This window comes from Coregonus lavaretus, assembly GCF_964263955.1.
Source record: "Coregonus lavaretus genome assembly, chromosome: 32".
NCBI classification, from domain to species: domain Eukaryota; kingdom Metazoa; phylum Chordata; class Actinopteri; order Salmoniformes; family Salmonidae; genus Coregonus; species Coregonus lavaretus.
The window spans coordinates 34700388-34726712 of NC_140019.1; the positions used below are offsets into that span (position 1 = coordinate 34700388).

Below are 26325 nucleotides of genomic sequence, written 5' to 3' on the forward strand. Positions count from 1 at the left end.
TCCATTTCATAATAACAGCACTTAGAGTTGAGCGGGGAAGCTCTAGCAGGACAGAAATTTGACAAACTGACTTGTTGGAAAGGTGGCATCCTATGACGGTGCCACGATGAAAGTCACTGAGCTCTTCAGTAAGGCCATTCTACTGCTGACGTTTGTCTATGGAGATTGCATGGCTGTGTGCTCGATTTAATACACCTGTCAGCAACGGATGTGGCTGAAATAGCCGAATCCACTAATTTGACATCTCTCTTCTCTTAGTCTCCTGTGGTCATTCCTTCTTAATTGGCTTGCCTGGATAAATAAAGGCTAAATCCATTTCCCCTCTGTCCCCTCTCAGCTGTGATCATCGGTCCAGACGGCATGCCCCTGACCGTCTACCCCTGTCACATCTGTGGTAAGAAGTTCAGGTCACAAGGCTTCCTCAAGTGCCACATGAAGAACCATCCTGACCACCACCTCAAGAAGAAGTACCAGTGTACCGACTGTGACTTCACCACCAATAAGAAGGTGTCTGTCGTCTCTCATATCTCTGATGTTCCCGTCATTGGACTGTTTCTGTTATTACTCTCTTCTTTTTCTGTTATTACTCTCTTCTTTTTCTGTTATTACTCTCTTCTTTTTCTGTTATTACTCTCTTCTTTTTCTGTTATTACTCTTTTTCTGTTATTACTCTCTTCTTTTTCTGTTATTGCTCTCTTCTTTTTCTGTTATTACTCTCTTCTTTTTCTGTTATTGCTCTCTTCTTTTTCTGTTATTACTCTCTTCTTTTTCTGTTATTACTCTCTTCTTTTTCTGTTATTACTCTCTTCTTTTTCTGTTATTACTCTCTTCTTTTTCTGTTATTACTCTCTTCTTTTTCTGTTATTACTCTTTTTCTGTTATTACTCTCTTCTTTTTCTGTTATTGCTCTCTTCTTTTTCTGTTATTACTCTCTTTTTCTGTTATTGCTCTCTTCTTTTTCTGTTATTACTCTCTTCTTTTTCTGTTATTGCTCTCTTCTTTTTCTGTTATTACTATTTTTCTGTTATTACTCTCTTCTTTTTCTGTTATTGCTCTCTTCTTTTTCTGTTATTACTCTCTTCTTTTTCTGTTATTGCTCTCTTCTTTTTCTGTTATTACTCTTTTTCTGTTATTGCTCTCTTCTTTTTCTGTTATTGCTCTCTTCTTTTTCTGTTATTGCTCTCTTCTTTTTCTGTTATTACTCTTCTTTTTCTGTTATTACTCTTTTCTTTTTCTGTTTTTACTCTTTTCTGTTATTACTATTTTCTGTTATTACTCTCCTCTTTCTGTTATTACTTTCTTCTTTTCTGTTATTACTCTCTTCTGTTATTAATCGTCTTTTTTGTTATTACTCTTCTGTTTTTACCCTCTTCTTTTTCTGTTATTACTTTCCTTTTCTGTTATTACTCTTTTCTGTTATTACACTAATCTTTTTTTGTTATTACTCTTTTCTGTTATTACTATTTTCTGTTATTACTCTTTTCTGTTATTACTCTTTTTCTGTTATTACTCTTCTGTTTCTGTTATTACTCTTTTTCTGTTATTACTCTTCTGTTTCTGTTATTACTCTTTTTCTGTTATTACACTTTTCTGTTATTACTTTCCTTTTCTGTTATTACTCTTTTCTGTTATTACACTAATCTTTTTTTCTTATTACTCTTTTCTGTTATTACTCTTTTCTGTTATTACTCTCTTCTTTTTCTGTTATTACTCTTTTTCTGTTATTACTCTTCTGTTTCTGTTATTACTCTCTTCTTTTTCTGTTATTACTCTTTTTCTGTTATTACTCTCTCCTTTTTCTGTTATTACTCTCCTCTGTTTCTGTTATTACTATTTTTCTGTTATTACTATTTTTCTGTTATTACTCTTCTTTTTCTGTTATTACTCTTCTTTTTCTGTTATTACTATTTTTTTGTTATTACTCCTTTTTCTGTTATTACTCTTTTTCTGTTAATACTCTTTTTTTCTGTTATTACTCTTCTTTTTCTGTTATTACTATTTTTCTGTTATTACTCTCCTCTGTTACTGTTATTACTCTTCTTTTCTGTTATTACTCTTTTCTGTTATTACTCTTTTCTGTTATTACTCTTTTTCTGTTATTACTATTTTTCTGTGATTAATATTTTTCTGTTATTACTCTCCTTTTTCTGTTATTACTCTTTTTCTGTTATTACTCTTCTGTTTCTGTTATTACTCTTTTTCTGTTATTACACTTTTCTGTTATTACTTTCCTTTTCTGTTATACCTTTTACCTTTTAGTCATTTAGCAGACGCTCTTATCCAGAGCGACTTACAGTTAGTGAGTGCATACATTATATTTTTTTATTTTTTCATACTGGCCCCCCCTGTGGGTTATTACTATTTTCTGTTATTACACTAATCTTTTTTTGTTATTACTCTTTTCTGTTATTACTCTCTTCTGTTTCTGTTATTTCTCTCTTCTGTTTCTGTTACGCTCCTCTTTTTTTGTTATTACTCTTTTCTGTTATTACTCTCTTCTTTTTCTGTTATTACTCTCTCCTTTTTCTGTTATTACTCTCTTCTTTTTCTGTTATTACTCTCTTCTTTTTCTGTTATTACTCTTCTTTTTCTGTTATTACTCTTCTTTTTCTGTTATTACTCTTCTTTTTCTGTTATTACTCTTTTTCTGTTATTACTATTTTTCTGTTATTACTCTTCTTTTCTGTTATTACTCTTTTCTGTTATTACTCTTTTCTGTTATTACTCTCTTCTGTTTCTGTTATTACTCTTTTCTGTTATTACTCTCTTCTGTTTCTGTTACGCTCCTCTTTTTTTGTTATTACTATTTTCTGTTATTACTCTCTTCTTTTTCTGTTATTACTCTCTCCTTTTTCTGTTATTACTCTTCTTTTTCTGTTATTACTCGCTTCTTTTTCTGTTATTACTCTTCTTTTTATGTTATTACTCCTTTTTCTGTTATTACTCTTTTTCTGTTAATACTCTTTTTCTGTTATTACTCTCCTCTGTTTCTGTTATTACCATTTTTCTGTTATTACTCTCCTCTTTCTGTTATTACTCTCTTCTTTTTCTGTTATTACTCTTTTTCTGTTATTACTCTTTTGTTTCTGTTATTACTCTCTTCTTTTTCAGTTTTTACTCTTTTCTGTTATTACTATTTTCTGTTATTACTCTCCTCTTTCTGTTATTACTTTCTTCTTTTCTGTTATTACTCTCTTCTGTTATTAATCGTCTTTTTTGTTATTACTCTTCTGTTTTTACCCTCTTCTTTTTCTGTTATTACTTTCCTTTTCTGTTATTACACTAATCTTTTTTTGTTATTACTCTTTTCTGTTATTACTCTTTTCTGTTATTACTCTCTTCTTTTTCTGTTATTACTCTTTTTCTGTTATTACTCTTCTGTTTCTGTTATTACTCTCTTCTTTTTCTGTTATTACTATTTTTCTGTTATTACTCTCTCCTTTTTCTGTTATTACTCTCCTCTGTTTCTGTTATTACTATTTTTCTGTTATTACTATTTTTCTGTTATTACTCTTCTTTTTCTGTTATTACTCTTCTTTTTCTGTTATTACTATTTTTTTGTTATTACTCCTTTTTCTGTTATTACTCTTTTTCTGTTAATACTCTTTTTTTCTGTTATTACTCTTCTTTTTCTGTTACTCTTTTTCTGTTATTACTCTCCTCTGTTACTGTTATTACTCTTCTTTTCTGTTATTACTATTTTCTGTTATTACTCTTCGTTTTCTGTTATTACTATTTTTCTGTTATTACTATTTTTCTGTTATTACTCTCTTCTTTTTCTGTTATTACTCTTTTTCTGTTATTACTTTTTTTCTGTTATTACTCTTTTCTGTTTTTACTCTCTTCTTTTTCTGTTATTAGTCTCTCATTTTTCTGTTATTACTCCTTTTTCTGTTATTACTCTTTTTCTGTTAATACTCTTTTTCTGTTAGTACTCTCTTCTTTTTCTGTTATTACTCTTTTTCTGTTATTACTTTTTTCTGTTATTACTCTTTTCTGTTTTTACTCTCTTCTTTTTCTGTTATTAGTCTCTCATTTTTCTGTTATTACTCCTTTTTCTGTTATTACTCTTTTTCTGTTAATACTATTTTTTCTGTTATTACTCTCTTCTTTTTCTGTTATTACTCTTTTTCTGTTATTACACTTTTCTGTTATTACTCTTTTCTGTTATTACACTAATCTTTTTTTGTTATTACTCTTTTCTGTTATTACTCTTTTCTGTTATTACTCTCTTCTTTTTCTGTTATTACTCTTTTTCTGTTATTACTCTTCTGTTTCTGTTATTACTCTCTTCTTTTTCTGTTATTACTATTTTTCTGTTATTACTCTCTCCTTTTTCTGTTATTACTCTCCTCTGTTTCTGTTATTACTATTTTTCTGTTATTACTATTTTTCTGTTATTACTCTTCTTTTTCTGTTATTACTCTTCTTTTTCTGTTATTACTATTTTTTTGTTATTACTCCTTTTTCTGTTATTACTCTCTTCTGTTTCTGTTATTACTCTCTTCTGTTTCTGTTATTACTCTCTTCTGTTTCTGTTATTACTCCCTTCTGTTTCTGTTATTACACTTTTCTGTTATTACTTTCCTTTTCAGTTATTACTATTTTTCTGTTATTACTCTTCTGTTTCTGTTATTACTCTTTTTCTGTTATTACACTTTTCTGTTATTACTTTCCTTTTCGGTTATTACTCTTTTCTGTTATTACGCTAATCTTTTTTTGTTATTACTCTTTTCTGTTATTACTCTCTTCTGTTTCTGTTATTACTCCCTTCTGTTTCTGTTATTACTCCCTTCTGTTTCTGTTATTACTCTTCTTTTTCTGTTATTACTCCTTTTCTGTTATTACTATCTCCTTTATCTGTTATTACTCTCCTCTGTTTCTGTTATTACTCTTTTTCTGTTATTACTCTCTTCTTTTTCTGTTATTACTCTTTTCTGTTATTACTCTTTTCTGTTATTACTCTTTTCTGTTATTACTCTTCTTTTCTGTTATTACTCTTTTCTGTTATTACTCTCTTCTGTTTCTGTTATTACTCTCTTCTGTTTCTGTTATTACTCTCTTCTGTTTCTGTTACGCTCCTCTTTGTTTGTTATTACTCTTTTCTGTTATTACTCTCTTCTTTTTCTGTTATTACTCTCTCCTTTTTCTGTTATTACTCTCTTCTTTTTCTGTTATTACTCTCCTCTGTTACTGCTATTACTCTTCTTTTCTGTTATTACTCTTTTCTGTTATTACTCTTCTTTTTGTTATTACTCTTTTTCTGTTATTACTCTTTTTCTGTTATTACAATTTTTCTGTTATTACAATTTTTCTGTTATTACTATTTTTCTGTTATTACTCTCCTTTTTCTGTTATTACTCTTTTTCTGTTATTACTCTTCTGTTTCTGTTATTACTCTTTTTCTGTTATTACTTTTTTTCTGTTATTACACTTTTCTGTTATTACTTTCCTTTTCTGTTATTACTCTCTTCTGTTTCTGTTATTACTCTCTTCTGTTTCTGTTATTACTCTCTTCTGTTTCTGTTATTACTCCCTTCTGTTTCTGTTATTACTCTTCTTTTTCTGTTATTACTCATTTTCTGTTATTACTCTCTCCTTTATCTGTTATTACTCTCCTCTGTTTCTGATATTACTCTTCTTTTTCAGTTATTACTCTTCTTTTTCTGTTATTACTCTTCTTTTTCTGTTATTACTCTTCTTTTTCTGTTAATACTCTTTTTCTGTTATTACTCTTTTTCTGTTATTACTCTTCTTTTCTGTTATTACTCTTTTCTGTTATTACTCTTTTCTGTTATTACTCTTCTTTTCTGTTATTACTAATTTCTGTTATTACTCTCTTCTGTTTCTGTTATTACTCTCTCCTTTTTCTGTTATTACTCTCTCCTTTTTCTGTTATTACTCTTTTTCTGTTAATACACTTTTTCTGTTATTACTCTTTTTCTGTTATTACTCTCCTCTGTTACTGTTATTACTCTTTTTTTTCTGTTATTACACTTTTCTGTTATTACTTTCCTTTTCGGTTATTACTCTTTTCTGTTATTACACTAATCTTTTTTTGTTATTACTCTTTTCTGTTATTACTCTCTTCTGTTTCTGTTATTACTCTCTTCTGTTTCTGTTATTACTCTCTTCTGTTTCTGTTATTACTCTCTTCTGTTTCTGTTATTACTCCCTTCTGTTTCTGTTATTACACTTTTCTGTTATTACTTTCCTTTTCAGTTATTACTATTTTTCTGTTATTACACTTTTCTGTTATTACTTTCCTTTTCGGTTATTACTCTTTTCTGTTATTACACTAATCTTTTTTTGTTATTACTCTTTTCTGTTATTACTCTCTTCTGTTTCTGTTATTACTCCCTTCTGTTTCTGTTATTACTCCCTTCTGTTTCTGTTATTACTCTTCTTTTTCTGTTATTACTCCTTTTCTGTTATTACTATCTCCTTTATCTGTTATTACTCTCCTCTGTTTCTGTTATTACTCTTTTTCTGTTATTACTCTCTTCTTTTTCTGTTATTACTCTTTTCTGTTATTACTCTTTTCTGTTATTACTCTTCTTTTCTGTTATTACTCTTTTCTGTTATTACTCTCTTCTGTTTCTGTTATTACTCTCTTCTGTTTCTGTTATTACTCTCTTCTGTTTCTGTTACGCTCCTCTTTGTTTGTTATTACTCTTTTCTGTTATTACTCTCTTCTTTTTCTGTTATTACTCTCTCCTTTTTCTGTTATTACTCTCTTCTTTTTCTGTTATTACTCTCCTCTGTTACTGCTATTACTCTTCTTTTCTGTTATTACTCTTTTCTGTTATTACTCTTTTCTGTTATTACTCTTCTTTTTGTTATTACTCTTTTTCTGTTATTAAAATTTTTCTGTTATTACTATTTTTCTGTTATTACTCTCCTTTTTCTGTTATTACTCTTTTTCTGTTATTACTCTTCTGTTTCTGTTATTACTCTTTTTCTGTTATTACTTTTTTTCTGTTATTACACTTTTCTGTTATTACTTTCCTTTTCTGTTATTACTCTCTTCTGTTTCTGTTATTACTCTCTTCTGTTTCTGTTATTACTCTCTTCTGTTTCTGTTCTACTCTTCTTTTTCTGTTATTACTCCTTTTCTGTTATTACTCTCTCCTTTATCTGTTATTACTCTCCTCTGTTTCTGATATTACTCTTCTTTTTCAGTTATTACTCTTCTTTTTCTGTTATTACTCTTCTTTTTCTGTTATTACTCTTCTTTTTCTGTTAATACTCTTTTTCTGTTATTACTCTTTTTCTGTTATTACTCTTCTTTTCTGTTATTACTCTTTTCTGTTATTACTCTTTTCTGTTATTACTCTTCTTTTCTGTTATTACTAATTTCTGTTATTACTCTCTTCTGTTTCTGTTATTACTCTCTTCTGTTTCTGTTATTACTCTCTTCTGTTTCTGTTATTACTCTTCTGTTATTACTCTTCTGTTTCTGTTATTACTCTTTTCTGTTATTACTCTCTTCTGTTTCTGTTATTACTCTCCTTTTCTGTTTACTCGTCTGTTTCTGTTATTACTCTCTTCTGTTTCTGTTATTACTCTTCTCTTTCTGTTATTACTCTCTTCTGTTTCTGTTGTTACGCTCCTCTTTTTTTGTTATTACTCTTTTTCTGTTATTACTCTTCTTTTTCTGTTATTACTCCTTTTCTGTTATTACTCTCCTTTTCTGTTTACTCTTCTGTTTCTGTTATTACTCTCCTCTGTTTCTGTTATTACTCTTCTTTTCTGTTATTACTATTTTCTGTTATTACTATTTTCTGTTATTACTCTCTTCTTTTTCTGTTATTACTCTCTCCTTTTTCTGTTATTACTCTCTCCTTTTTCTGTTATTACTCTCTTCTTTTTCTGTTATTACTCTTTTTCTGTTATTACTCTTTTTCTGTTAATACACTTTTTCTGTTATTACTCTTTTTCTGTTATTACTCTCCTCTGTTACTGTTATTACTCTTCTTTTCTGTTATTACTCTTTTCTGTTATTACACTTTTCTGTTATTACTTTCCTTTTCAGTTATTACTATTTTTCTGTTATTACTCTCCTTTTCCTGTTATTACTCTTTTTCTGTTATTACTCTTCTGTTTCTGTTATTACTCTTTTTCTGTTATTACACTTTTCTTTTATTACTTTCCTTTTCGGTTATTACTATTTTCTGTTATTACACTAATCTTTTTTTGTTATTACTCTTTTCTGTTATTACTCTCTTCTGTTTCTGTTATTACTCTCTTCTGTTTCTGTTATTACTCCCTTCTGTTTCTGTTATTACTCTTCTTTTTCTGTTATTACTCCTTTTCTGTTATTACTCTCTCCTTTATCTGTTATTACTCTCCTCTGTTTCTGTTATTACTCTTTTTCTGTTATTACTCTCTTCTTTTTCTGTTATTACTCTTTTTCTGTTATTACTCTTCTTTTCTGTTATTACTCTTCTTTTCTGTTATTACTCTTTTCTGTTATTACTCTCTTCTGTTTCTGTTATTACTCTCTTCTGTTTCTGTTATTACTCTCTTCTGTTTCTGTTATTACTCTCTTCTTTTTCTGTTATTACTCTCCTCTGTTACTGCTATTACTCTTATTTTCTGTTATTACTCTTTTCTGTTATTACTCTTTTCTGTTATTACTCTTCTTTTTGTTATTACTCTTTTTCTGTTATTACAATTTTTCTGTTATTACTATTTTTCTTTTATTACTATTTTTCTGTTATTACTCTCCTTTTTCTGTTATTACTCTTTTTCTGTTATTACTCTTCTGTTTCTGTTATTACTCTTTTTCTGTTATTACTTTTTTTCTGTTATTACACTTTTCTGTTATTACTTTCCTTTTCTGTTATTACTCTCTTCTGTTTCTGTTATTACTCTCTTCTGTTTCTGTTATTACTCTCTTCTGTTTCTGTTATTACTCCCTTCTGTTTCTGTTATTACTCTTCTTTTTCTGTTATTACTCCTTTTCTGTTATTACTCTCTCCTTTATCTGTTATTACTCTCCTCTGTTTCTGATATTACTCTTCTTTTTCAGTTATTACTCTTCTTTTTCTGTTATTACTCTTTTTCTGTTATTACTCTTCTTTTTCTGTTAATACTCTTTTTCTGTTATTACTCTTTTTCTGTTATTACTCTTCTTTTCTGTTATTACTCTTTTCTGTTATTACTCTTTTCTGTTATTACTCTTCTTTTCTGTTATTACTAATTTCTGTTATTACTCTCTTCTGTTTCTGTTATTACTCTCTTCTGTTTCTGTTATTACTCTCTTCTGTTTCTGTTATTACTCTTCTGTTATTACTCTTCTGTTTCTGTTATTACTCTTTTCTGTTATTACTCTCTTCTGTTTCTGTTATTACTCTCCTTTTCTGTTTACTCGTCTGTTTCTGTTATTACTCTCTTCTGTTTCTGTTATTACTCTTCTCTTTCTGTTATTACTCTCTTCTGTTTCTGTTGTTACGCTCCTCTTTTTTTGTTATTACTCTTTTTCTGTTATTACTCTTCTTTTCTGTTATTACTAATTTCTGTTATTACTCTCTTCTGTTTCTGTTATTACTCTCTCCTTTTTCTGTTATTACTCTCTCCTTTTTCTGTTATTACTCTTTTTCTGTTAATACACTTTTTCTGTTATTACTCTTTTTCTGTTATTACTCTCCTCTGTTACTGTTATTACTCTTTTTTTTCTGTTATTACACTTTTCTGTTATTACTTTCCTTTTCGGTTATTACTCTTTTCTGTTATTACACTAATCTTTTTTTGTTATTACTCTTTTCTGTTATTACTCTCTTCTGTTTCTGTTATTACTCTCTTCTGTTTCTGTTATTACTCTCTTCTGTTTCTGTTATTACTCTCTTCTGTTTCTGTTATTACTCCCTTCTGTTTCTGTTATTACACTTTTCTGTTATTACTTTCCTTTTCAGTTATTACTATTTTTCTGTTATTACACTTTTCTGTTATTACTTTCCTTTTCGGTTATTACTCTTTTCTGTTATTACACTAATCTTTTTTTGTTATTACTCTTTTCTGTTATTACTCTCTTCTGTTTCTGTTATTACTCCCTTCTGTTTCTGTTATTACTCCCTTCTGTTTCTGTTATTACTCTTCTTTTTCTGTTATTACTCCTTTTCTGTTATTACTATCTCCTTTATCTGTTATTACTCTCCTCTGTTTCTGTTATTACTCTTTTTCTGTTATTACTCTCTTCTTTTTCTGTTATTACTCTTTTCTGTTATTACTCTTTTCTGTTATTACTCTTCTTTTCTGTTATTACTCTTTTCTGTTATTACTCTCTTCTGTTTCTGTTATTACTCTCTTCTGTTTCTGTTATTACTCTCTTCTGTTTCTGTTACGCTCCTCTTTGTTTGTTATTACTCTTTTCTGTTATTACTCTCTTCTTTTTCTGTTATTACTCTCTCCTTTTTCTGTTATTACTCTCTTCTTTTTCTGTTATTACTCTCCTCTGTTACTGCTATTACTCTTCTTTTCTGTTATTACTCTTTTCTGTTATTACTCTTTTCTGTTATTACTCTTCTTTTTGTTATTACTCTTTTTCTGTTATTAAAATTTTTCTGTTATTACTATTTTTCTGTTATTACTCTCCTTTTTCTGTTATTACTCTTTTTCTGTTATTACTCTTCTGTTTCTGTTATTACTCTTTTTCTGTTATTACTTTTTTTCTGTTATTACACTTTTCTGTTATTACTTTCCTTTTCTGTTATTACTCTCTTCTGTTTCTGTTATTACTCTCTTCTGTTTCTGTTATTACTCTCTTCTGTTTCTGTTCTACTCTTCTTTTTCTGTTATTACTCCTTTTCTGTTATTACTCTCTCCTTTATCTGTTATTACTCTCCTCTGTTTCTGATATTACTCTTCTTTTTCAGTTATTACTCTTCTTTTTCTGTTATTACTCTTCTTTTTCTGTTATTACTCTTCTTTTTCTGTTAATACTCTTTTTCTGTTATTACTCTTTTTCTGTTATTACTCTTCTTTTCTGTTATTACTCTTTTCTGTTATTACTCTTTTCTGTTATTACTCTTCTTTTCTGTTATTACTAATTTCTGTTATTACTCTCTTCTGTTTCTGTTATTACTCTCTTCTGTTTCTGTTATTACTCTCTTCTGTTTCTGTTATTACTCTTCTGTTATTACTCTTCTGTTTCTGTTATTACTCTTTTCTGTTATTACTCTCTTCTGTTTCTGTTATTACTCTCCTTTTCTGTTTACTCGTCTGTTTCTGTTATTACTCTCTTCTGTTTCTGTTATTACTCTTCTCTTTCTGTTATTACTCTCTTCTGTTTCTGTTGTTACGCTCCTCTTTTTTTGTTATTACTCTTTTTCTGTTATTACTCTTCTTTTTCTGTTATTACTCCTTTTCTGTTATTACTCTCCTTTTCTGTTTACTCTTCTGTTTCTGTTATTACTCTCCTCTGTTTCTGTTATTACTCTTCTTTTCTGTTATTACTATTTTCTGTTATTACTATTTTCTGTTATTACTCTCTTCTTTTTCTGTTATTACTCTCTCCTTTTTCTGTTATTACTCTCTCCTTTTTCTGTTATTACTCTCTTCTTTTTCTGTTATTACTCTTTTTCTGTTATTACTCTTTTTCTGTTAATACACTTTTTCTGTTATTACTCTTTTTCTGTTATTACTCTCCTCTGTTACTGTTATTACTCTTCTTTTCTGTTATTACTCTTTTCTGTTATTACACTTTTCTGTTATTACTTTCCTTTTCAGTTATTACTATTTTTCTGTTATTACTCTCCTTTTCCTGTTATTACTCTTTTTCTGTTATTACTCTTCTGTTTCTGTTATTACTCTTTTTCTGTTATTACACTTTTCTTTTATTACTTTCCTTTTCGGTTATTACTATTTTCTGTTATTACACTAATCTTTTTTTGTTATTACTCTTTTCTGTTATTACTCTCTTCTGTTTCTGTTATTACTCTCTTCTGTTTCTGTTATTACTCCCTTCTGTTTCTGTTATTACTCTTCTTTTTCTGTTATTACTCCTTTTCTGTTATTACTCTCTCCTTTATCTGTTATTACTCTCCTCTGTTTCTGTTATTACTCTTTTTCTGTTATTACTCTCTTCTTTTTCTGTTATTACTCTTTTTCTGTTATTACTCTTCTTTTCTGTTATTACTCTTCTTTTCTGTTATTACTCTTTTCTGTTATTACTCTCTTCTGTTTCTGTTATTACTCTCTTCTGTTTCTGTTATTACTCTCTTCTGTTTCTGTTATTACTCTCTTCTTTTTCTGTTATTACTCTCCTCTGTTACTGCTATTACTCTTCTTTTCTGTTATTACTCTTTTCTGTTATTACTCTTTTCTGTTATTACTCTTCTTTTTGTTATTACTCTTTTTCTGTTATTACAATTTTTCTGTTATTACTATTTTTCTTTTATTACTATTTTTCTGTTATTACTCTCCTTTTTCTGTTATTACTCTTTTTCTGTTATTACTCTTCTGTTTCTGTTATTACTCTTTTTCTGTTATTACTTTTTTTCTGTTATTACACTTTTCTGTTATTACTTTCCTTTTCTGTTATTACTCTCTTCTGTTTCTGTTATTACTCTCTTCTGTTTCTGTTATTACTCTCTTCTGTTTCTGTTATTACTCCCTTCTGTTTATGTTATTACTCTTCTTTTTCTGTTATTACTCCTTTTCTGTTATTACTCTCTCCTTTATCTGTTATTACTCTCCTCTGTTTCTGATATTACTCTTCTTTTTCAGTTATTACTCTTCTTTTTCTGTTATTACTCTTTTTCTGTTATTACTCTTCTTTTTCTGTTAATACTCTTTTTCTGTTATTACTCTTTTTCTGTTATTACTCTTCTTTTCTGTTATTACTCTTTTCTGTTATTACTCTTTTCTGTTATTACTCTTCTTTTCTGTTATTACTAATTTCTGTTATTACTCTCTTCTGTTTCTGTTATTACTCTCTTCTGTTTCTGTTATTACTCTCTTCTGTTTCTGTTATTACTCTTCTGTTATTACTCTTCTGTTTCTGTTATTACTCTTTTCTGTTATTACTCTCTTCTGTTTCTGTTATTACTCTCCTTTTCTGTTTACTCGTCTGTTTCTGTTATTACTCTCTTCTGTTTCTGTTATTACTCTTCTCTTTCTGTTATTACTCTCTTCTGTTTCTGTTGTTACGCTCCTCTTTTTTTGTTATTACTCTTTTTCTGTTATTACTCTTCTTTTTCTGTTATTACTCATTTTCTGTTATTACTCTCATTTTCTGTTTACTCTTCTGTTTCTGTTATTACTCTCCTCTGTTTCTGTTATTACTTTTTTCTGTTATTACTATTTTCTGTTATTACTATTTTCTGTTATTACTCTCTTCTTTTTCTGTTATTACTCTCTCCTTTTTCTGTTATTACTCTCTCCTTTTTCTGTTATTACTCTCTTCTTTTTCTGTTATTACTCTTTTTCTGTTATTACTCTTTTTCTGTTAATACACTTTTTCTGTTATTACTCTTTTTCTGTTATTACTCTCCTCTGTTACTGTTATTACTCTTCTTTTCTGTTATTACTCTTTTCTGTTATTACACTTTTCTGTTATTACTTTCCTTTTCAGTTATTACTATTTTTCTGTTATTACTCTCCTTTTCCTGTTATTACTCTTTTTCTGTTATTACTCTTCTGTTTCTGTTATTACTCTTTTTCTGTTATTACACTTTTCTTTTATTACTTTCCTTTTCGGTTATTACTATTTTCTGTTATTACACTAATCTTTTTTTGTTATTACTCTTTTCTGTTATTACTCTCTTCTGTTTCTGTATTACTCTCTTCTGTTTCTGTTATTACTCCCTTCTGTTTCTGTTATTACTCTTCTTTTTCTGTTATTACTCCTTTTCTGTTATTACTCTCTCCTTTATCTGTTATTACTCTCCTCTGTTTCTGTTATTACTCTTTTTCTGTTATTACTCTCTTCTTTTTCTGTTATTACTCTTTTTCTGTTATTACTCTTCTTTTCTGTTATTACTCTTCTTTTCTGTTATTACTCTTTTCTGTTATTACTCTCTTCTGTTTCTGTTATTACTCTCTTCTGTTTCTGTTATTACTCTCTTCTGTTTCTGTTATTACTCTCTTCTGTTTCTGTTACGCTCCTCTTTTTTTGTTATTACTCTTTTCTGTTATTACTCTCTTCTTTTTCTGTTATTACTCTCTCATTTTTCAGTTATTACTCTCTTCTTTTTCTGTTATTACTCTCCTCTGTTACTGCTATTACTCTTCTTTTCTGTTATTACTCTTTTCTGTTATTACTCTTTTCTGTTATTACTCTTCTTTTTGTTATTACTCTTCTTTTTCTGTTATTACAATTTTTCTGTTATTACTATTTTTCTGTTATTACTATTTTTCTGTTATTACTCTCCTTTTTCTGTTAATACTCTTTTTCTGTTATTACTCTTCTGTTTCTGTTATTACCTTTTTTCTGTTATTACTCTTTTTCTGTTATTACACTTTTCTGTTATTACTTTCCTTTTCTGTTATTACTCTTTTCTGTTATTACACTAATCTTTTTTTGTTATTACTCTTTTCTGTTATTACTCTCTTCTGTTTCTGTTATTACTCTCTTCTGTTTCTGTTATTACTCTCTTCTGTTTCTGTTATTACTCTCTTCTGTTTCTGTTATTACTCTTTTCTGTTATTACTCTCTTCTGTTTCTGTTATTACTCCCTTCTGTTTCTGTTATTACTCTTCTTTTTCTGTTATTACTCCTTTTCTGTTCTTACTCTCTCCTTTATCTGTTATTACTCTCCTCTGTTTCTGTTATTACTGTTTTTCTGTTATTACTCTTTTTCTGTTATTACTCTCTTCTTTTTCTGTTATTACTCTCTTCTGTTTCTGTTGTTACGCTCCTCTTTTTTTGTTATTACTCTTTTCTGTTATTACTCTTCTTTTTGTTATTACTCTTTTTCTGTTATTACAATTTTTCTGTTATTACTATTTTTCTTTTATTACTATTTTTCTGTTATTACTCTCCTTTTTCTGTTATTACTCTTTTTCTGTTATTACTCTTCTGTTTCTGTTATTACTCTTTTTCTGTTATTACTTTTTTTCTGTTATTACACTTTTCTGTTATTACTTTCCTTTTCTGTTATTACTCTCTTCTGTTTCTGTTATTACTCTCTTCTGTTTCTGTTATTACTCTCTTCTGTTTCTGTTATTACTCTTCTTTTTCTGTTATTACTCCTTTTCTGTTATTACTCTCTCCTTTATCTGTTATTACTCTCCTCTGTTTCTGATATTACTCTTCTTTTTCTGTTATTACTCTTCTTTTTCTGTTATTACTCTTCTTTTTCTGTTATTACTCTTCTTTTTCTGTTAATACTCTTTTTCTGTTATTACTCTTTTTCTGTTATTACTCTTCTTTTCTGTTATTACTCTTTTCTGTTATTACTCTTTTCTGTTATTACTCTTCTTTTCTGTTATTACTAATTTCTGTTATTACTCTCTTCTGTTTCTGTTATTACTCTCTTCTGTTTCTGTTATTACTCTCTTCTGTTTCTGTTATTACTCTTCTGTTATTACTCTTCTGTTTCTGTTATTACTCTTTTCTGTTATTACTCTCTTCTGTTTCTGTTATTACTCTCCTTTTCTGTTTACTCGTCTGTTTCTGTTATTACTCTCTTCTGTTTCTGTTATTACTCTTCTCTTTCTGTTATTACTCTCTTCTGTTTCTGTTGTTACGCTCCTCTTTTTTTGTTATTACTCTTTTTCTGTTATTACTCTTCTTTTTCTGTTATTACTCATTTTCTGTTATTACTCTCATTTTCTGTTTACTCTTCTGTTTCTGTTATTACTCTCCTCTGTTTCTGTTATTACTTTTTTCTGTTATTACTATTTTCTGTTATTACTATTTTCTGTTATTACTCTCTTCTTTTTCTGTTATTACTCTCTCCTTTTTCTGTTATTACTCTCTCCTTTTTCTGTTATTACTCTCTTCTTTTTCTGTTATTACTCTTTTTCTGTTATTACTCTTTTTCTGTTAATACACTTTTTCTGTTATTACTCTTTTTCTGTTATTACTCTCCTTTGTTACTGTTATTACTCTTCTTTTCTGTTATTACTCTTTTCTGTTATTACACTTTTCTGTTATTACTTTCCTTTTCAGTTATTACTATTTTTCTGTTATTACTCTCCTTTTCCTGTTATTACTCTTTTTCTGTTATTACTCTTCTGTTTCTGTTATTACTCTTTTTCTGTTATTACACTTTTCTTTTATTACTTTCCTTTTCGGTTATTACTATTTTCTGTTATTACACTAATCTTTTTTTGTTATTACTCTTTTCTGTTATTACTCTCTTCTGTTTCTGTTATTACTCTCTTCTGTTTCTGTTATTACTCCCTTCTGTTTCTGTTATTACTCTTCTTTTTCTGTTATTACTCCTTTTCTGTTATTACTCTCTCCTTTATCTGTTATTACTCTCCTCTGTTTCTGTTATTACTCTTTTTCTGTTATTACTCTCTTCTTTTTCTGTTATTACTCTTTTTCTGTTATTACTCTTCTTTTCTGTTATTACTCTTCTTTTCTGTTATTACTCTTTTCTGTTATTACTCTCTTCTGTTTCTGTTATTACTCTCTTCTGTTTCTGTTATTACTCTCTTCTGTTTCTGTTATTACTCTCTTCTGTTTCTGTTACGCTCCTCTTTTTTTGTTATTACTCTTTTCTGTTATTACTCTCTTCTTTTTCTGTTATTACTCTCTCCTTTTTCAGTTATTACTCTCTTCTTTTTCTGTTATTACTCTCCTCTGTTACTGCTATTACTCTTCTTTTCTGTTATTACTCTTTTCTGTTATTACTCTTTTCTGTTATTACTCTTCTTTTTGTTATTACTCTTCTTTTTCTGTTATTACAATTTTTCTGTTATTACTCTTCTTTTCTGTTATTACTCTTCTTTTCTGTTATTACTCTTTTCTGTTATTACTCTCTTCTGTTTCTGTTATTACTCTCTTCTGTTTCTGTTATTACTCTCTTCTGTTTCTGTTATTACTCTCTTCTGTTTCTGTTACGCTCCTCTTTTTTTGTTATTACTCTTTTCTGTTATTACTCTCTTCTTTTTCTGTTATTACTCTCTCCTTTTTCAGTTATTACTCTCTTCTTTTTCTGTTATTACTCTCCTCTGTTACTGCTATTACCCTTCTTTTCTGTTATTACTCTTTTCTGTTATTACTCTTTTCTGTTATTACTCTTCTTTTTGTTATTACTCTTCTTTTTCTGTTATTACAATTTTTCTGTTATTACTATTTTTCTGTTATTACTATTTTTCTGTTATTACTCTCCTTTTTCTGTTAATACTCATTTTATGTTATTACTCTTCTGTTTCTGTTATTACCTTTTTTCTGTTATTACTCTTTTTCTGTTATTACACTTTTCTGTTATTACTTTCCTTTTCTGTTATTACTCTTTTCTGTTATTACACTAATCTTTTTTTGTTATTACTCTTTTCTGTTATTACTCTCTTCTGTTTCTGTTATTACTCTCTTCTGTTTCTGTTATTACTCTCTTCTGTTTCTGTTATTAGTCTTTTCTGTTATTACTCTCTTCTGTTTCTGTTATTACTCCCTTCTGTTTCTGTTATTACTCTTCTTTTTCTGTTATTACTCCTTTTCTGTTCTTACTCTCTCCTTTATCTGTTATTACTCTCCTCTGTTTCTGTTATTACTGTTTTTCTGTTATTACTCTTTTTCTGTTATTACTCTCTTCTTTTTCTGTTATTACTCTTTTTCTGTTATTACTCTTCTTTTTCTGTTATTACTCTTATTTTACTGTTATTGCTCTTTTTCTGTTATTACTCTTTTTCTGTTATTACTCTTCTTTTCTGTTATTACTCTTTTCTGTTATTACTCTCTTCTGTTTCTGTTATTACTCTTTTCTGTTATTACTCTCTTCTGTTTCTGTTACGCTCCTCTTTTTTTGTTATCACTCTTTTCTGTTATTACTCTCTTCTTTTTCTGTTATTACTCTCTCCTTTTTCTGTTATTACTCTCTTCTTTTTCTGTTATTACTCTCTTCTTTTTCTGTCATTACTCTTCTTTTTCTGTTATTACTCCTTTTTCTGTTATTACTCTTTTTCTGTTATTACTCTTTTTCTGTTAATACTCTTTTTCTGTTAATACTCTTTTTCTGTTATTACTCTTATTTTCTGTTATTACTCTTCTTTTTGTTATTACTCTTATTTTTGTTATTACTCTTCTTTTTCTGTTATTAAATTTTTTCTGTTATTACTATTTTTCTGTTATTACTATTTTTCTGTGATTAATATTTTTCTGTTATTACTCTCCTTTTTCTGTTATTACTCTTTTTCTGTTATTACTCTTCTGTTTCTGTTATTACTCTTTTTCTGTTATTACACTTCTGTTATTACTTTTCTTTTTTGTTATTACTATTTTCTGTTATTACTCTCTTCTGTTTCTGTTATTACTCCCTTCTGTTTCTGTTATTACTCTTCTTTTTCTGTTATTACTTTTTTCTGTTATTAGTCTCTACTTTATCTGTTATTACTCTCCTCTGTTTCTGTTATTACTATTTTTCTGTTATTACTCTTTTTCTGTTATTACTCTCTTCTTTTTCTGTTATTACTCTTTTTCTGTTATTACTCTTTTTCTGTTATTACTCTTCTTTTTCTGTTATTACTCTTTTTCTGTTATTACTCTTTTTCTGTTATTACTCTTTTCTGTTATTACTCTTTTCTGTTATTACTCTTCTTTTCTGTTATTACTCTTCTTTTCTGTTATTACTCTTCTTTTTGCTATTACTCTTCTTTTTCTGTTATTACTATTTTTCTGTGATTTATATTTTTCTGTGATTAATATTTTTCTGTGATTACTCTCCTTTTTCTGTTATTACTCTTTTCTGTTATTACTCTTTTTCTGTTATTACTCTTCTGTTTCTGTTATTACTCATTTTCTGTTATTACTATTTTCTGTTATTACACTAATCTTTTTTGTTATTACTCTTTTCTGTTATTACTCTCTTCTGTTTCTGTTATTACTCTCTTCTGTTTCTGTTATTACTCTTCTGTTTCTGTTATTACTCTTTTCTGTTATTACTCTTTTTCTGTTATTACTCTTTTTCTGTTATTACTCTTATTTTTCTGTTATTACTCTTTTTTTTCTGTTATTACTTTTCTTTTTCTGTTTTTACTCCTTTTTCTGTTATTACTCTTTTTCTGTTATTACTCTTTTCTGTTATTACTCTTTTTCTGTTATTACTCTTCTGTTTCTGTTATTACTCCTTTTCTGTTATTACTATTTTCTGTTATTACACTAATATTTTTTGTTATTACTCTTTTCTGTTATTACTCTCTTCTGTTTCTGTTATTACTCTCTTCTGTTTCTGTTATTACTCTCTTCTGTTTCTGTTGTTACGCTCCTCTTTTTTTGTTATTACTCTTTCTCTGTTATTACTCCTTTTCTGTTATTACTCTCCTTTTCTGTTTACTCTTCTGTTTCTGTTATTACTCTTTTCTGTTATTACTCTTCTTTTTCTGTTATTACTCTCCTTTTCTGTTATTACTCTCTTTTTATGTTATTACTCTCCTTTTCTGTTATTACTCTCCTTTTCTGTTATTACACTCCTTTTCTGTTATTACTATTTTCTGTTTTCTGTTTACTCTCCTCTGTTTGTTATTACTCTTTTTCTGTTATTACACTTTTCTGTTATTACTTTCCTTTTCTGTTATTACACTAATCTTTTTTGTTATTACTATTTTCTGTTATTACTCTTATTTTCTGTTTTCTGTTTACTCTCTTCTGTTTCTGTTATTACTCTCTTCTGTTTCTGTTATTACTCTCTTCTGTTTCTGTTATTACGCTCCTCTTTTTCTGTTATTACTCTTCTCTGTTATTACTCTTTTTCTGTTATTACACTTTTCTGTTATTACTTTCCTTTTCTGTTTTTACTATTTTCTGTTATTACTCTCTTCTGTTTCTGTTATTACTCTCTTCTGTTTCTGTTATTACTCTCTTCTGTTTCTGTTATTACTCGTTTCCTGAGAACCCGGGAATTATCGGACAAGGGCAGTTCTAAAGACCGAGGCGAAGCCAAGGGCCGGAATACAGCAGTTGGAGAGAGTTGTCCCACGATAATTCCCGGTTTCGATGGCATTATTGCGTTCATAAAACAGTGGCAAACATATTTATAAAAATATTTATTTATTACAATTTTAATGACATTTTATAATTAAAAACGTTATTTTAACGAGTACATTTTGTTTTTGCATTCTGAAGTTGCTACCCAAGTCCCAAGTGGGCTGGTCGCTAGTTATTTTCTCATGTTTTGACCCAGTCGGTAATTCTATTCATTCGACATTGCTATGGTAAACAAATAATTGGCATGTAGCTAGCTAGCTATATATCCAATAGGCCTACATTATTACTCTTTTCTGTTATTACTCTTTTCTGTTATTACTCTTCTTTTCTGTTATTACTCTTCTTTTTGTTATTACTCTTCTTTTTCTGTGATTAATATTTTTCTGTGATTAATATTTTTCTGTGATTACTCTCCTTTTTCTGTTATTACTCTTTTCTGTTATTACTCTTTTTCTGTTATTACTCTTCTGTTTCTGTTATTACTCCTTTTCTGTTATTACTATTTTCTGTTATTACACTAATCTTTTTTGTTATTACTATTTTCTGTTATTACTCTCTTCTGTTTCTGTTATTACTCTCTTCTGTTTCTGTTATTACTCTTCTGTTTCTGTTATTACTATTTTCTGTTATTACTCTCTTCTGTTTCTGTTATTACTCTCCTTTTCTGTTATTACTCTCCTTTTCTGTTTACTCTTCTGTTTCTGTTATTACTCTCTTCTGTTTCTGTTGTTACGCTCCTCTTTTTTTGTTATTACTATTTTTCTGTTATTACTCTTTTTCTGTTATTACTCTTTTTTCTGTTATTACTCTTTTTCTGTTATTACTCTTTTCTGTTATTACTCTTCTTTTCTGTTATTACTCTTCTTTTAGTTATTACTCTTCTTTTTCTGTTATTACTATTTTTCTGTTATTACTATTTTTCTGTGATTACTCTCCTTTTTCTGTTATTACTCTTTTCTGTTATTACTATTTTTCTGTTATTACTCTTCTGTTTCTGTTATTACTCCTTTTCTGTTATTACTATTTTCTGTTATTACACTAATCTTTTTTGTTATTACTCTTTTCTGTTATTACTCTCTTCTGTTTCTGTTATTACTCTCTTCTGTTTCTGTTATTACTCTCTTCTGTTTCTGTTATTACTCTTTTCTGTTATTACTCTCTTATGTTTCTGTTATTACTCTCCTTTTCTGTTATTACTCTCCTTTTCTGTTTACTCTTCTGTTTCTGTTATTACTCTCTTTTTATGTTATTACTCTCCTTTTCTGTTATTACTCTCCTTTTCTGTTATTACTCTCCTTTTCTGTTATTACTCTCTTTTTCTGTTATTACTCTCCTTTTCTGTTATTACTCTCTTTTTCTGTTATTACTCTCCTTTTCTGTTATTACTATTTTCTGTTTTCTGTTTACTCTCCTCTGTTTATGTTATTACTCTTCTTTTTCTGTTATTACTCTTTTTCTGTTATTACTCTTTTTCTGTTATTACACTTTTCTGTTATTACACTTTTCTGTTATTACTTTCCTTTTCTGTTATTACACTAATCTTTTTTGTTATTACTATTTTCTGTTATTACTCTTATTTTCTGTTTTCTGTTTACTCTCTTCTGTTTCTGTTATTACTCTCTTCTGTTTCTGTTATTACTCTCTTCTGTTTCTGTTATTACGCTCCTCTTTTTCTGTTATTACTCTTCTCTGTTATTACTCTTTTTCTGTTATTACACTTTTCTGTTATTACTTTCCTTTTCTGTTTTTACTATTTTCTGTTATTACTCTCTTCTGTTTCTGTTATTACTCTCTTCTGTTTCTGTTATTACTCTCTTCTGTTTCTGTTATTACTCGTTTCCTGAGAACCCGGGAATTATCGGACAAGGGCAGTTCTAAAGACCGAGGCGAAGCCAAGGGCCGGAATACAGCAGTTGGAGAGAGTTGTCCCACGATAATTCCCGGTTTCGATGGCATTATTGCTTTCATAAAACAGTGGCAAACATATTTATAAAAATATTGATTTATTACAATTTTAATGACATTTTATAATTAAAAACGTTTTTTTAACGAGTACATTTTGTTTTTGCATTCTGAAGTTGCTACCCAAGTCCCAAGTGGGCTGGTCGCTAGTTATTTTCTCATGTTTTGACCCAGTCGGTAATTCTATTCATTCGACATTGCTATGGTAAACAAATAATTGGCATGTAGCTAGCTAGCTAAATATCCAATAGGCCTACATAGGCCGCACTGCGCTGGTTAATTTCTGAATGTTTACAATTTCCATAGTGAATTATTAGTTTCACATGAATTCTTGGGCTAGCTAGCCTACAGGTAGGTTTATACAACCACCCCAACGGTTGCAAACCAAATGGTAGCACGGAATAAATTGTGTAGATGCTTTTTTCCCGAGGGAAATGACGTTTTTCTGAATTTCCTGCCTGGGCTGCGGGACAGTGGAATTATGAGATTAATACGGCATGGTATTTTGCACAAGTTGTTGTCCCACAACTCCCGCATATCAACCAATCAGTATCCAGGATCCAAACAACCCGTTTTATAATATTACATTGTTATTGTTGTTGACATTTATTGTTGTGATTGTTTCCCTCCCTATTCCTCCCTGTTAAGTGTGTTGCTCTTGTGACATGTCTGTGAAATGCACTATAAATAAATTATGTTTTGTTTTTCAAGGTCAACTTCCACAACCACCTGGAGTCCCACAAGCTACTGGTCCGTCGCAGTGACAGAGACATAACCTCTTCCCCAGAGTACCCAGAATACAGCAGGACCACCACAGACTACCCAGAATACAACGGGGCCACCCCAGAGTACCCAGAATACAACAGGACCACCCCAGAATACCCAGAATACAACAGGACCTACACAGAGTACACCCGGCGTTACCACGAAGACAGCCAGCTAGGGTCTAACAAGCTGATCCTGAGGGACAAGGAGTCCAAACTGCACCACTGTAAGTACTGTGACTATGAGACTGCAGAGCAGGGGCTCCTCAACCGCCACCTACTGGCCGTTCACAGTAGGAACTTCGCCCACCTGTGCGTGGAGTGCGCTAAAGGCTTCCGTCACCCGTCAGAGCTCAAGAAGCACATGCGGACCCACACGGGTGAGAAGCCGTACTGCTGCCCGCACTGTAACTTCCGCTGTGCAGACCAGTCCAACCTAAAGACTCACATCAAGAGCAAGCACGGTGCTGACCTGCCTTTTAAGTGTGGCCACTGCCCCCAGGCCTACGCAGACGAGCGGGAGCTGCAGCTGCACACAGAGATGGTGCAGGGCCACAGGACCCACCAGTGCCCCCACTGTGAACACAAGAGTACCAACTCCTCTGATCTAAAACGCCACATCATATCTGTTCACACTAAAGACTTCCCACACCAGTGTGACGTGTGTGAGAAGGGCTTCCACCGGCCCTCTGAGCTGAAGAAACACTCGGAGACGCACAAGGGCAACAAGGTGCACCAGTGCAGGCACTGTAACTTCACAACCTCTGACCCTTTCACCCTCAGCAGACACATCCTGTCCGTTCACACCAAGGACCTCCCCTTTAAGTGTAAACGCTGCCGGCGAGGGTTCCGCCAGTCCACGGAGCTGAAGAAACACATGAAGACCCACAGCGGGAGGAAGGTGTACCAGTGTCAGTACTGCGAGTACAACAGCCCGGACGCTTCGGGATTCAAACGCCACGTGATCTCGATCCACACCAAGGAATACCCCCACTGCTGTGGCTACTGTTCTAAAGGATTCAGAAGGCCCTCGGAGAAGAGCCAGCACATAGCCAGACATCACAAAGACATGCTGATGGAACGTTGTTAATACAATGTTGACACAACGTTACCCGGACAGACACAGACTGGCACACACACTCCTCACTTCTTAGTCTACGTAGACCTGTTTCACACGACAAAGGGGGAACACGTTTAGGCAGTTGATAAGGATGGAATGGTACATTTAGACTGCTAGTGATGATAACATTCTGACTTAATGCTTGTTCTCGTTCTCCACTGGTTGTATAGAATAGGAATAGTTCTCACCAGAACCCCACATTCCCTCTCCCCCAGATGTAATCAAACTAAGCATATTGTGGAAGTTGGGTGAAGTTTAAAACCAATGTATATGTAGTCAATGGGACGGCTGTAACTCTGTATGTATTTATTTAGCTGCAGAGAGAGGATTCACCATATGATGAACATTTTATTCAGGGTCTCAAATGCATTATATTTGTATACCTGTTGCAGTTGAAACTCTGGGAGAAAGAGACGGTCGGACAGACGGTGTCCTCTAATATAGGAAGTGGTTATTTGAGAACGTCATTCAGACCTGTTCTTCTGTCTGTCTTACTAGACTGTATCAAACTACTGCATACAGGAGAGCTACAATGCTCTGCTCTCCACTGTACCAACTACCAACTAGTATCTTCAAACCTGGGTTCAAATCGTTTTTGAAATATTTCTTATACGTTTAGCGTTTGCTTTATCCTGCCTAGAGTGGACTTTTGCAAGTCGGTTGGTTCCGTTGTGCCAGGCAAGCCCAGCTAAGGTATGTATTTGAAATGATTACAGATAGTTTTTGATCCCAGGCCTAAGTATGCTCCCAATAACCTGCTTTATACCCTAATAACGTTTTGTTTTAAAGGCAATCTGAATCCCAATCATGTCGTTATTACGAGGTTCCTGTTTGGGTGGTCCACCTGTGAGGTCAGAGGTCAGAGTGGAACAATGTTTACACAAGCACCTTAACCTACGAGCTACGAAACCAACTCATTTTTTAAAAACAAACAGAACTTTGTTTCGTTTCTTAACAGTGCCGATTTATTATTAATTAAACTCGTTTAATGTTTTGGTGTCATGTTAGGTGGACAGATGGTTCCTTTCTGTATGTTTGGTTTGGTAAAAACTCCAGCAGTTGTCACCACAGTTTTTTGACCTTGTTGTGAATGCCACTGTAAGTTGTGTATATGATGTGTACGTGTCATCACATAGAACACAGATGTGGTCACACACACGCCAACCATCCGATGGTAATCATGTCTTACATGTTCTGTTCTGTTTCTCCTCGTGCACTGAGCTCTGCTAAAACAGAAATCTGAAAAGTAAAGTGATTTTAAGTCTCAAACGTATGCCGTGTAAAAGTACCATTCTCTAAGAGATTATGTATGTTTGAGTCGGTAGAAAGCACTTTAACTATTATTTTGTTAATTTTACATGTACGCAAAGGGTGTATAATTTATATTCCCTGAATGAGACAATATGAGTGGTGGAGAGAGAGTTTGGGGTATTTCAGGACCTTCAAGAGGTGGGACAGTAGCGACCGGTATTCATCAAAATGTATTATCAATAGAAAGATGTCTGATGAACTCTTCTGTTTTGATATCTGATAGGTAATTGGTTGATCTTTCTGTTGAGATTTCCGCTCACTGGTATCCAGCAACCCCACAGTGACTGGGCTACACACACACCTTGAGTACAATGGTTGAGATATTGGCATTGGAGTCTTCAAGTATGCACGTAATATGCTGTCCATGAAATGAATTGTGGTAAAAATTCATGACTTTTCTTGTACTTTTTTTTTGTTGTCAATTTTTTGTTGTCTGATTGTTCAGAAACTATTGGTGAGGAGGAACCAAAATAAACAATTATTTTTAGTTTTTGCTGTCCTTTTGGGGGGGGGGGTTCTTTCCAAATTGCACCCTATTCCCTAACGGCCTCAAAAGGCTCTAGTGAAAAGTAGTGCACGACTAGGGAATAGAATTTGTCTGGTCTTGCTCAGTCATCACCACAAGATGGCAGTCTAACTCCATGGACATTTTGGAAAATTCAAACGTTCCTTCAAGCTTCACCGAAAAATAATTACTCAGTTGAAGAGTATGACAACTCATGTAAATTACCAGATGAGATTAAATACCTAGTAATTAACTTAGGTCTAGAGTGGGTTACCATATTGAAAATGGGGAAGGAGTGCTTTTCTATTGTGTTCCAAATGGCACCCTATTTGTCATATAGTGCGCTCCTTTTGGGGGACTGGTCAAAAGTAGTGCACTACATAGGAAATATGTTTCCATTTGGGACTCAGCCTATATGTGATGCTACCCTGCAGCTCCCTCTAAGAGACGGAATGTATCTAACTGTGATTAAGTGGTGTCAGCACTTCTGTGCCCCTCTCCTTCCATACATCAGGATTGATACTCCAGGCAAGACTGTTCAAATGCACCTGAGACAGAGCGCTCA

General features: G+C 30.7%; 1 protein-coding gene across 2 annotated transcripts in view; it reads left to right on the forward strand.

Annotated features, from left to right (window-relative positions):
* The window catches only part of LOC311107902 (zinc finger protein 711-like), a 60478-nt gene extending 34736 nt beyond the window's left edge, over window positions 1–25742 (forward strand). For both annotated transcript variants that reach the window (XM_084150498.1, XM_084150499.1), the window contains exons 9-10: window positions 338–507; window positions 22772–25742. In XM_084150498.1, the coding sequence (XP_084006624.1) occupies window positions 338–507; window positions 22772–23914 (1313 nt within the window). In that variant the 3' untranslated portion in view covers window positions 23915–25742. The remainder of the gene's footprint in view (window positions 1–337; window positions 508–22771) is intronic.
* Window positions 25743–26325: the final 583 nt, after the last annotated feature.